At 44.3% G+C, this 12,932-nt stretch overlaps 1 protein-coding gene across 1 annotated transcript in view; it reads right to left on the reverse strand.

Moving 5' to 3' along the window:
• Dgki (diacylglycerol kinase iota) overlaps positions 1 to 12,932 on the reverse strand; it is a 327,861-nt gene that overhangs the window by 208,605 nt on the left and 106,324 nt on the right. The window contains exons 4-5 of the mRNA XM_048340285.1: positions 9,588 to 9,662; positions 7,873 to 7,929 (exon numbers count right to left, since the gene is read on the reverse strand). Coding sequence (XP_048196242.1) covers positions 7,873 to 7,929; positions 9,588 to 9,662 — 132 coding nt within the window. The remainder of the gene's footprint in view (positions 1 to 7,872; positions 7,930 to 9,587; positions 9,663 to 12,932) is intronic.

Raw genomic sequence — 12,932 nt, forward strand, 5'->3', positions numbered from 1 at the left:
CATCAGGGCTGGGAATATGGCCTAGTGTTAAAGTGCTCGCCTCATATGCATGAAGCCCTGGGTTCAATTCCTCAGCACCACATACACAGAAAAAGGCAGAAGTGGCGCTGTGGCTCAAGTGGCAGAGTGCTAGCCTTGAGCAAATATAAGCCAGGGACAGAGCTCAGGCCCTGAGTTCAAGCCCCAGGACAGGAAAAAAAAATTGTTCATCTTCATGAGAATTTTAATGTACTGGTAAAGTCTCAGGAAAGGTGAAAATATGGAAATACTTCTATTTTGGTTGGATGATAGCACTCTCATGCCCCTCCCATCTCCTCGGCCCCTCCCCAGCAGTCCAAGCTGGACTGTTTACTTTCTTACCATGAAGCAATTAGAATGTAAATTTCTGACTTATCAGGTCTCCAGATCCTGTGGCCAGGAGCTCTCTCCTGAAACCAAATCATGTTATTACCAGGGCAATGCCATTCATTTCCCTCCAAGAACCTGAGAAGACTTGGGCGGGACGCAGCCAGTGCTGCTCAGCTAGGAGGAGGGTTTCCTCAGCCACGTGGGCCACGCCTGGGTCCTGAGATGGGTGGCGACTTTCAAGACAGTGATCGCAAGTCCAAGAACAGCAGCAGCGCACTTCACTCACAGATGCAGAACCCCTCCTGGTAAAGGAGAAAGTTCGTCCCCCCATCACTAGGTGAGCCTCTTCCTCTAGTTACAAGAGACAAACTAGCTCTGCCTGTCTGCTTAAGAATAAGAGCTGGGGGCTGGGGATATAGCCTAGTGGCAAGAGTGCCTGCCTCGGATACACGAGGCCCTAGGTTCAATTCCCCAGCACCACATATACAGAAAATGGCCAGAAGCGGCACTGTGGCTCAAGTGGCAGAGTGCTAGCCTTGAGCGGGAAGAAGCCAGGGACAGTGCTCAGGCCCTGAGTCCAAGGCCCAGGACTGGCAAAAAAAAAAAAAAAAAAAAAAGAATAAGAGCTGGGGAGGACTGGGGCCAACTTCCATATGGCACACCAATAAATAACTTCAATGACAGGATTCAAAGTATTAGATCCATAAAAGTGTCTGCCAGCAATTAAAAGAGAGAGAAAAGGTGAGTATAATTGCTATTCATTTAGCAAAAACGGAGGACAAATGAGCACTATCATGGAAGTTAAGAGAAATTTTGTACTTATTGAGATTATACATCACCCAGCGACTATTAATTTAAGAAGAGAAGTGTTTAAAGAATTGGATGCAATTACCTATGAGAAATCATGGCTGATTCACAGGGCTACTGACAGGTCCATTCAAAAGATTAAACCAACAATTTCTACAAGTCAACAATGGAAAAATTAGACTGACTTAATCATCTGTACTGCAATATATATTATTTGCTAAGCAGATTTATAAGACTATGAAATTTAGTGTATTCAAAAGGAAATTTTCAATATTTTTCTGTGTGTGCCAGTCCTGGGGTTTGAACTCAGGGCCTGAGCACTATCCCTGACCTTTTTGCTCAAGGATAGTGCTCTACCACTTGAGCCACAGCTCCACTTCTGGATTTTTGGTGACTAAATAGAGATAAGCATCTCACCGACTTTCCTATCTGGGCTAGCTTTGAACCACAATCCTCAGATCTCAGCCTCCTGAGTAGCTAGGATTATAAGCCTTAAGACACCAGTGCTCAGTAGTTAAAACACTCAACACGCAACAAATCAAGTTAATATATAATGGCTCTACCAGGGGCTGGGAATATGGCCTAGTGGCAAGAGTGTTTGCCTCCCATACATGAAGCCCTGGGTTCAATTCCCCAGCACCACATATATAGAAAATGGCCAGAAGTGGCGCTGTGGCTCAAGTGGTAGAGTGCTAGCCTTGAGCAAAAAGAAGCCAGGGACAGTGCTCAGGCCCTGAGTCCAAGCCCCAGGACTGGCAAAACAAACAAACAAAAAATGGCTCTACCAGTCATTCATCATCTTTGATATCATTCTTTCTAGAAAACAAGGAGGAAACGGAGGGAGCTAAAAGTAATTTACACAAAAATTACTATTATTTGCAAAACAAAACAATTGCCTCCATACTCTGATTTTTCTTCATATCAGACGAGCTTTTGTTTTTTGCTAAATCATTGCCTCCAATGTATAACTCTATGATTTGAAATATCAAGCATTCTATCAGAGTTCCTTTAAGGCTTAAATTGAATTTATTCTACCATTGCTGCTTAAATAAAGTTTGAACAAAGTAAATACTTAATAAATATTAAATTAAATGAAATTCTAAGCCTTATTTCTTTTACTAATTAAACCATGTGGTAGGAGTAGTGGGGCCATTAAGTGCCTTTACCAATACAGGAAAGGGACAATTACCAAAACATTCCTGCTTTTTCCTATCCCTTATTTCCCAAATACCGACAGTTTCACACCCTTTTCTCTTGATTGTTATTTATATCTCCTAAACTATTGGGCTGAAATCTGATTGTTCACACTTTTCCCCCTTTGGTGATTATTCATATCTTTTAAATCACTGGACTGAAATTAGACGTTTTCACAGGGTGTTCTTCTGATGATTATTCTTAGCTGCTAAATTGCTGAAGTGAACGTTGGAGATCCTTACATCGAAATGTGAATTCTGCTGTACTGTTTGTTCAGATCGCAAAGCAATGCTTCAAACACCATCTTTTTATTGCTCATCAATAATTTCTGAATTATTCATATACAATTTTCAAGTACTGGGTAAGGAAAAGGCAGTTACTTGTGGGTGTTAAAATATCAGTGACACATTATTTCAGTATTGTTAGCAGAAATACATCACACAATTGCTCAGCTTATTTTCAAACATTCAGTTCAATTAAAAATATCATTCAAAGAATGCTAGAAATCAGAGCCCAAGCCAGAAGCTTATGACTAAGAAAACGGAATTCCAGAATCAACTCAACAAAAATAGTTCAACCTGTCTTAATGCCAGCACTCTATTATAGAAGTGTCAATGACCAACAATCCACACTCTTGAGGGACCAACTCACAGAAAAGAAGCAGAGATGGCATTCCAACCAATGTGCAAACTAATTCTAAGGTAAACATCCTTTCATTGATATTGAATAATAGACTTAAAGTCTCTGAATTAAGAAAACCAAATGAGTCAGTCCTTCTAAGTTTCACTTTCAAAATGTCCATTGAGACCAAGAGTTCTTATGCACTGTAAAAGAAATGGGCCTGTTTATAAATGCACCCAGGTGGCAAAAACTCAGAGTCTTGCAAAATTACATGGAACAAATTCCATGAGTAATCCTTCATAACATATACCGGAAGAGGGAAACATTGTCAGACAAGCAACTAATAATATGTACAAGTAATTATGACATAAAAGCAATCTGGCTAGGTGCTAGTAGCTCGCACCTGTAATCCTAGGTACTCAGGAGGCTGAGATCTGAGAATCACAGTTTGAAGCCAGTGGAGGCAAGAAAGTCCATAAGAGTCTTATCCCCAGTTTCCTAGCTAGGGAGGAGCTGATGCAAGTGACTGATACTTGTGACCACACTTCCCCACCGAATTCACTAGATGAATGTGATGGTATTAAGAGGTGGGACTTTGGATAGGTCGCTAGGCCACGGGAGGGGGCCCCTTACGGAAGGACCCCAGAGAAACCCTGTGTTCACTTTGCTTCATGTGCAGATACAGCAAGGGCCAACAATATGGAACCTGGCAGAGAATCCTCACCAGCACAACTCCAGAACCCTAATTTTGGACTTCCCAGGCTTGACAACTGAGAAAAACCAAGTATTTCCAGTAAATACTTTGTTATGAACTGGCTAACCCAATCTCGGAGGTGATATTTTAGCTGAAGCCTAAGCTATGACAATTAAGTCCTGTGGTTACCACTGTTTAGGAGAGGGAGGGCCATCTGTTGATCTTTGACACGCCAGTGGTACACACAGATATCCACAGGGAGAAATCTTTCAGGATGGGCCTCGGGAACTTAAGAACGGTTCTTACAGTGGGGTGGACAGGGCTGAGCTAGGAAGGGATGACCATAGTCCACTGGTCTTTGATGCTGAAAGGGGGTACACAGATCCTTACAGAGTTTTAAGCTGGAGAATGGCCCTGATCTAATTTTCATTTCAAAACTTCAGTCAAACCACGGGCAGATCAGAGGGAGAGATGGAAACACCATAGAGAAGCTACTTCAGGGGTCAAAGGTGAGAAATTACAGTACCTTAACTTAACCACAGCAATAAATGGGCGGATTGGAAATGAGTTTCATGACTAAAACTAGTAGAAGTGACAAACGCATTCGACATGGAGAATGTATGAGAGCATGAGTCACTAGAACCTTCCCCCACTTATCCCAATCAAGAGGCTCATTTTCTGAGGTTCAATAGAATTGAAGGCAAAAGCAACAATCTTTATAGTAATGGAAATAAAGACATTATTTTTGACACATTATATATGTACATATACATGTATATTTATATATGATACATTGAATGGACATGTGAAAGGAACTCCAAGACATGTTTACTGAAAATTAAGGTCAAGAGCTATCCAACCAGAGTGGCAGAGATAAGAGGATGTCACTGAGCACCAAGGTTAGTGGGATGCAGAGAAGCCACGAGGAGGAGAGGTCAGTGAAGAGGAGGAGGAAAAGCTAGTCAACGAGAGGGAAACCAGCAAAGAAGATGAGAGCGCACACCATGTCCAGACGAATGGAACCAGTAATGCTTTGACTGTTTCTGGGAGACTGACTAAAGGCAAGAACAGGAAAACATCACTATGGGTTTGCTGGGAAGGAGTTCACCAGCAACACTGGAAGAAGCAATTTCAGCAAACGGAATGCAGCAGAAACCTGGTCAGATTAAAACGATTAGAAATGACATGCTAAAATACACTCTATGTAGATAACACTTGGCAGCAGGTGCAAAACAGAGAATCAGGACAACGCTTAAGAAATGATTCGAATGTGCTTATGCTGATAGAATGATCTAGACATGGTGTTGGGGGAGTATTAAAATGTGGAAAGAGCTGGGCATCCGTGGGTGGTTCACGCCCATAATCCTAGCTACTCAGGAAGCTGACACCCGAGGATCTTGGTTCAAAGCCAGCCCAGGGAAGGAAAGTCTGTGAGACTTTCATCTCCAATTAACCACCAGAAAAACCGAAGTGGTTCTGTGGCTCAAAGTGGTAGAGTGCTAGCCTTGAGCAGAAAAATTCAGGGACAGCGCCCAAGCCTGGAGTTCAAGTCCCATGAGTGACAAAAAATAAAATGTGGAAAGAAAAGAAACATCCTGTCTTTAAGAACAAGACAGAGAAAGCTACCCAAAACTCTCTCAGAGGGTCTGCTTTCAGAGACGGGAAGTCACAGAGCCAAAGAAAACAAAGCGGAACACCAACAAAACCCTTGCATTCGAAAAACTGCATAGACAATCGTCTGTCTGGTGTCTATCTGTCTATCTGTCGTTTTTCTTTCTTCCTTTCTTTTCTTTTCAGAGATGGGGGGAGGGCGGGGAGGCAGGAGGGAAGGAAGGAGAGAGAGGGGGAATAAGGATCTAAACGACGTATGCATTGCTTCACTGGAAATGCAATGACGCCATTTTAAGAACGCAACACTGTTGTTTCTAGTGTTCTCAGGAGCGAGCAGCAGGTGCACAATCCTCAGGCTGATGTTGCAATGTCCTCTGAGGGCTCTGCCGGCACTCAAGGCTCTCATCGCCCTCTCGTGCCACTCACCTCATGGGACAAACAATGGGGAAAGAAAACTCCTGACAGACAAGCACCTTCCCCACTCTTCACAGCCTCCACGCCAGCTCACTCTCTTTCCAAGTCTTCTCTCAACCCTCGGGGATTCACTCATTCATAATGTCTTTTCTTCGCTCTTTTGTTTTTGCCTGAGGCAGAGTCTCACAGGATGCCCAAACTGGCTTCAAACCCCTGTACTCACGGGATGCTCCAGTCTCAACTTCTCATGGAGCTGGGAATTATAGGTGCATCCCACTGTTACGGGGTTCGAGGGAGGGGGTTCCCCGGCCCTCTAAGAGTCCACCCCTCAGAGACAGTCTCAAGCAAAAAGATGGATTTATTGGGGAAGCATAGAGCGAACTGACCGGCCAGGGATGCAGTGCAGACTCGGGAGCTAACACCGTGACCCCGAGTAGTGCTCATATTGGAGTTTATCAAGGTAAAAGCGTAGCACAGATGTCGGGGCTTGACGCAGGGGGTAGAGCACGCAGTAAGTTCACAGATGTAGGAGGTTGATGTAGGGGGGCAGAGCCTGCAACAAAGCAAGGGTGGCACAGACGTAGGAATTTGACATGGGGGGGGGTGTAGAGCAAATAACAAGTGAAGCAAGCCATTTACAGAAGCAGAATTTTGGGGTCAGGTTGACCTAATAATCAAGATGGAATCAGCTCTATTTCCGCCAACATTTCCTACCATGTTTCCCTCCTCGAGATGGAGTCAGCTCTACAACAACCAACAAGCCTGGCCTACATACACAGGGTCTCTTTTTTATTATCTATCAAGCATTTGTGGCTTGTGAGCTCTATATGCAGATATCTTTCATTCCCACTCTCCCAAGTCACCTATTACACTTTAATCACTTCCTACACGCTGTGAGCACTCAAGCACTCTTATCTCCACACATTCTTTCTTCTAAGCTCCTAATTCATTTCCTCATCCAGCTTTCTATTGGGTGTCTCCAACTGGTGGCTACAAAAAACAACTCAAACCCAGTCACTCTACGGCTACACTGACCACTTCCAAAACCCATCCTGAAATCCTTTCCCAACAACTGTAATTCTAAGGCAGAAGCTTGGTTTATTCTGGGACATTGCCCCTCCCCCCTCCTCCTGCCTCCCTTCACACCCAAAATCCAATTAATGACCACATCCTAACATACTCTTTCCTTCCCAGTCCTTTCTCCCTCCCACGATACTATTACTTTGAGTCACTGTTATTTCTTGCCTGGATTACTTGCAGGCCTTCTGAAATTGTCTCCATGCCTATGCCTGAGCTAAGTGGCATCTGTGCCATGCTAGGGTGTACACAATGTATCTTGATCAAAATCCTTTACTGCACCTTTCCCAGCTCCCGAGACGAGGAGGCTCTGATGGTCTAGAGCTTGTTTATGTCCTGGGTCACGATTCTGTCTCTGGAGAATTTCTCACTTGTGCGTGAATGCAGCCAGCCTCTGTCTAGAAGGTTCTCACCCCATGTCATCATCCCCCACCTCCAAACTCAAACAACTTCCTGAGGACCCTGTTTAGTACCTGCCTCTTCTGGGCAGCACTTTCTTTGACTCCTGCTTCCCTTTCCTGCCCCCGACTCCTTGGGATGGCTTTTCAAGAATACACTATCTGGGAAGATTTCCAAGGAGTAGATGTAGAAATGGAACTGAAAGAACATTGGCCAACATTTCACGTATCAGAGTTTGTCTTAAGAAGAGAGGAACACATAGCATTGTCGTCTTTGGGAGCCAGTGAGCCGCACTGGGGGGCGCAGAGAGACACCTCGAGTCCCATAGCATCAACCCCAACTCCAGCAGCCCAACACCAACCAACACTGAATAACCAGGGACTAGGCCTCCTCTGCAGAACTGAGGCCCACTCAAAAAATGAGGAAGTGGAAATAAGATGTACCAAAGGCAAAAAAAAAAAAGCCTATTGTTGTCTCAGCCTTCCGTTCCATCGTGGTGCCCCGCTCTCTGGTCCATCCATTAAGGATCTGAACTATCCAATCCATTCCAGAATCAGAATAAGGACAATGAACATACTTAGAGATTTGTATTCACGAGAAACTGATGTGGCGAAGACTGAGCTAGAACTGATGATACCAGAGGAGCATCTCGTTCACAGAACCCACGGGAAACCAAGATGGCATCCCAAATGGGCTGAAATACTCACTTCTCTGGGTGACCTCGAGCCTCCTTCTCGAAATGTTGGCTTACATCGGAAATTAATCTGTCATTGGAAAAGAAAAAAGTATATAAGTATATTAGGGATAAGCATTGGACTTGATTAAAATACTTGTAAGAAAAAAAGATCTTGAGATGATAAAAACAACCCCCCCCCCAAACAATAAAGACCATCCCTTAATGTATTTAAGTCTTGTAAAATCATCACATTAAATAATTCATAGAGAGGTCAAATGATTTTATGCCTTCAACCCATGCTCCTTCATTCTCAGTGATGAAACCAAATGAACTTTAAGTAATAATGCTATTCTACTACAAGTTGAAAAAAAGGACACAAGAAAGAATCAAAGAATATATGTTGGAGGGCGGGGGGCTGGGAATATGGCCTAGTGGTAAAGTGCTCGTCTCGTATACATGAAGCTCTGGGTTCGATTCCTCAGCACCACATATATAGAAAAAGCCAGAAGTAGCACTATGGCTCAAGTAGCTGAGTGCTAGCCTTGAGCAAAAAGAAAACAAGGACAGTGCTCAGGCCCTGAGTTCAAGCCCCAGTACTGGCAACAAAAACAAAACAAACAGAATATATGTGTGTGTGTGTGTATATATAGCACATATGTATATATACATTGCAGGTGAAACCATCCAGTTGGGTTTTTTAAGACTTTTAAAAGAAGAACACACAAATGTGAGACATTGTAAATGTTCTGATGACTATACAAACACGCATAACAAATTAATCTGTGCAACAGGATCCAATACTGCCTTTCTTCTTGTTGGCACATTTATATTTTCTTCGGCTGCTGGACAAAGTGAGTGAAGAACAGGAATGAAGGGAGTAAATGAGAAAATAAGGGTTGTGAAGGAAAAGAAATGGTAAAACACAAGTCACAGGGTATCCTTTGACAACAACTAGCAGTAGTAAGTGAACCCCAATGACTTATTTCATTGCACCCACACACGGAGCCTCAACTGCAGAGACAATGTTCAAGGAGCCACACACAGAAATGGAGTGAGATGGCTGAAAGGGAACAGCAAAAACAAATTCTTATTGGGCTTTCCCTTCCCCCAACAGACAGATACATGGACTGTGCAGAATCCATGTGTGGAATCAAGACTTCCCCAGCCTGTGCCACACAACACAGTCACCACCCACGAGGCCCCAAGAAGAAACTGAAGGTGGCTTCAGACCCAACTGTCCATGTTGCTATTGTACAAGTGACCTCACAAAACAATGATTGTAAGATATTATGGCGATTTCTTTTCTCAGTCATCTTGTGGAAGAAAAGATAGAAGAAAATAAGAGCCTACTAGGCTTTTTTCTTCTCATTTTTATCATCCTTTTCCTTCAAGATGCAACATAAAATGATTCCAAGTCATCACACTTCACCACATTGATAGGTTCTTAAATATTTTCTTTTGCTTATTAACCTGGTATATTCGAGTCTGGGGTTTCTTTTGGTCATGTTTTAATTGGTTTGTTGCTGTTCTGTTTTTTTACCGTACAAATAGTCTTTACTGTAAATAAAGAGATGAAATGTTTTACTCCTGGGGTGGCATCTTCAGACCAAGTTGCCGTCCTTCAAAAGCATGTGTGTGTGTGTGTGTGTATTGTTTTCAAGTAGTTGGAAAGAGAAATTGGCACCTGGGCTTTGGAGACCAAACATTTGCAATGCAACAAAATGGCAGCAGGTGGCGCCCTCTTACCTTTTCTAGCTGCTCAATGCAGGCGGTGTGGACCACAATTTTACAGACTGCACACTTCCTCCTGAGAGCCGATTTCTACAACATTCAAGTCAGAATACAGGAGAGAAACATTAACAGTCTGTCCTCAAGAGTTCCCCGGTGTGTGGGGGGGGGGCGAGGGAAAGGGGTATGAGGGAGAGGGGTATGAGGGACAAGGTAACAAACAGTACAAGAAATGTATCCAATGCCTAACGTATGAAACTGTAACTTCTCTGTACATCAGTTTGATAATAAAAATTAAAAAAAAAAAGTTCCCCGGTGTGAAATTGAGTATATGTAAGTAAAACAAGATGGCCTTTATTTATTACAAAGCAAATTTCAAACTTCATCCTAAACATTAAGCAACATGACAAATTCCATCAGTCTTGACTCACTGAGGTTAACGCCCCATTTCCCATGACTTACACTGGCCTAGGTCATCTCTTCCAAATACAGCAACAATAATAGATGCTCTCTATTGAGCATATAATATAAGCCAGGCTCTTTATTCTGTCATAGTAATTCTGAGCTGTATGCCCTAACAAGATAAGCATTATTCTTCTCGTTTACAACCTTGTTTATTCTTTTGTGCCAGTTCTAGGACTTGGAACTCCGCACCTAGAAGCTGTCCCTGAACGTTGTTTTGGCTCAAGGCTAGCACTCTACCACTTAATCCACACCTTCACTTCCAGTTTGTTGGGTTGTTTTTTGTGTGTGTGTGTGAGGTTGGCTTTGAACTGTGATCCCCAGATCTCAGCCTCCTGAGTAACTAAGATTACAGGTGTGACCCACTGACACTTGTCTCATTCTCCATATTCTCACAGTAGTACTTAGGGACAGGACCAACACCCTCGCTTATTTCTACACAGACCCAGAATCCTGCTCCTGCCCACCGCTAGAGTGTGCACATCAATGCCCAGTGACCCCAGGGTTCTATTCCAGGCTAAACTACTCTGGTTTCTGCCCAAAACAATTCTAATAACGATGCAGTAGGAGCAGTTAATGTGGATGTGATATTATAGACTTATATACTCTTACAAGGACGTCACAAATATTCATTTAGCTTTCACAACCCTATGAAATAGGTAATTACCTTACCTTTGTCTGATAGATTAGAGCCCTGACCTGGGAAGGGACCTACTCAAGGCCACCTAATAAGCCACAGCTGAGCCTCAGTAGCTCCTAAGCATTACACAGCTCTGTACTCTCTTCTAGTTGGTGCCTGTTTAGATGCACAATAAGAAGAGTTCTAAGGGGCTGGGGATATAGCCTAGTGGCAAGAGTGCCTGCCTCGGATACACGAGGCCCTAGGTTCGATTCCCCAGCACCACATATACAGAAAACGGCCAGAAGCGGCGCTGTGGCTCAAGTGGCAGAGTGCTAGCCTTGAGCGGGAAAAAGCCAGGGACAGTGCTCAGGCCCTGAGTCCAAGGCCCAGGACTGGCAAAAAAAAAAAAAAAAAAGAAGAGTTCTAAGATTATCTATCCTCTCTCTAACAATAAAAAACATAACACAGGGAAAGAAACCCATGAGTGAACTCTAGACTTCAAACTCCAAGCTATGATCACGCTGCTCTCTCTCGAAGGGGAGACCGGAAGGAGGATCTCCCTGGATGGATGTTTGTGTCGGGGTATTGAAGGAAACTCACTCTAATCTGCCCCGCATTCCACCAAAGCACCCGAGCCTCAAAGCCTGAGAGTCTGTGACCTGTAGGAGGTGCCAGCAAGGCGGTGGCAGCCTCCTGCCTTCCGATGGATGGCTTCCACGCTGAGGATTGGTGACTGAGCCAGCTGGGGCAGGTCACTGAGAAGGAAGCTGGCACCATGGTTGCAAGAAGGGGCTGGTGGAACCGCAGAGGCTACTGGAGGGTAGATCCCGACATGAACACCTCCTCCTCACTCCCTAAGGGCCGAGTCTTCAACATAGGGCACTGGCCCCTGTTGATATCAAGGATGGCAGTGTTCCCAGCCAACAAAAACGCTTTTGTTCCTCAGTAATGGCACTTGTGTAATAGATCCGCTGACTGGGGTGGATGGGGAAATGAAAGCATCTACTTAATGCTTCTGGGGGGGGGGAAGAAAACATCTTGCTCTACGACTGAAATGAGAATCAGGTAGCAGCGAGGTGCTGGTGGCTCATACCTGTAATCCTAGCCTCTCTGGAGACTAAGATCTGAGGAGCACAGTTCAAAGCCAACCTAGGCAGGAAAGTCTGCAAGACTCATCTCCAATTACCACCAAGAATCTGAACATGGAAGTTTAACAAAATTGGTAGAGTGCCTGCCTTGAGCAAAAAAAAAAATTGAGACAAGCAAGAGAGCAAGGTCCTGAGTTCAAGAACAAGTAATAGAAGAAGAAGAAGGAGAAGAAGAAGAAGAAGAAGAAGAAGAAGAAGAAGAAGAAGAAGAAGAAGAAGAAGAAGAAGAAGAAGAAGAAGAAGAAAGAGCAGAAGTAGAGAAGGGGGAGGGAAAAGAAGAGGAAGAAAAGGAGGAAGGGTGCACATGACCAGAAGAGCACGAAGAAAAATGTGACCAAGGAAGTTGGGCTGGGAATATGGCCTAGTGGTAAAAGTGCTTGCCTCATATACATGAAGCCCTGGGTTCGATTCCTTAGCACCACATAAATAGAAAAAGCCGGAACTGGCAGGGTGGCTCAAGTGGTAGAGTGCTAGCCTTCAGCAAAAAGAAGGCAGGGACAGTGCTCAGGAAGTGGCAGCAGCATGACTTGTTATAGCAGGAGCTGTCCAAGCAGCAGCAGCAGCAATGAGCAAGCGAGCACCACCACCCCCGAGAATGTAAGGGTTGCTACTCCAAGTGACCATGATATTAAATTCCAGTCTCCTCACCATCCACACCCCACCAACTCTCCTCCCATAGATCACAACCCCTCAAGACAGACCACAGCCTGGTGAGTATGATTTGAGGGGACCTCAATAGTGTCTTTCCTCTTCAGCAACCCCGGCCTCGTCCAGCTTTGTGCTTGACACTGCGTTCTGTGCTCCTGTGAAACACCAGGGATTCTGGAGTGTTCCACGAAGTTAGTAAGGAGGGTGGAAAGGAGAACACTGAGTAGGCTCAAGAAGCCTTGTGCATCAACTGGAACCAGAGTACCTCTTCTTTTCTTTGTTTCCCACACAGGGAGTCTGAGGCCGAATCTCTTTCGCACACAGGAAGTGGACTGTGAGGGCCCCTGGGTTAGGACACCAGAGCTCAGCTTCCTGGGATGACCTAAACACACTGCTAACCCCATTCATCACTTCAAATGCAATGGCCCGGGAATGGCAATGGACTGAATAGAGTGATAGAAGTGGTAAGTCTAATCTGTGTGC

Source organism: Perognathus longimembris, chromosome 2 (assembly GCF_023159225.1).
Source record: "Perognathus longimembris pacificus isolate PPM17 chromosome 2, ASM2315922v1, whole genome shotgun sequence".
NCBI lineage: Eukaryota > Metazoa > Chordata > Mammalia > Rodentia > Heteromyidae > Perognathus > Perognathus longimembris.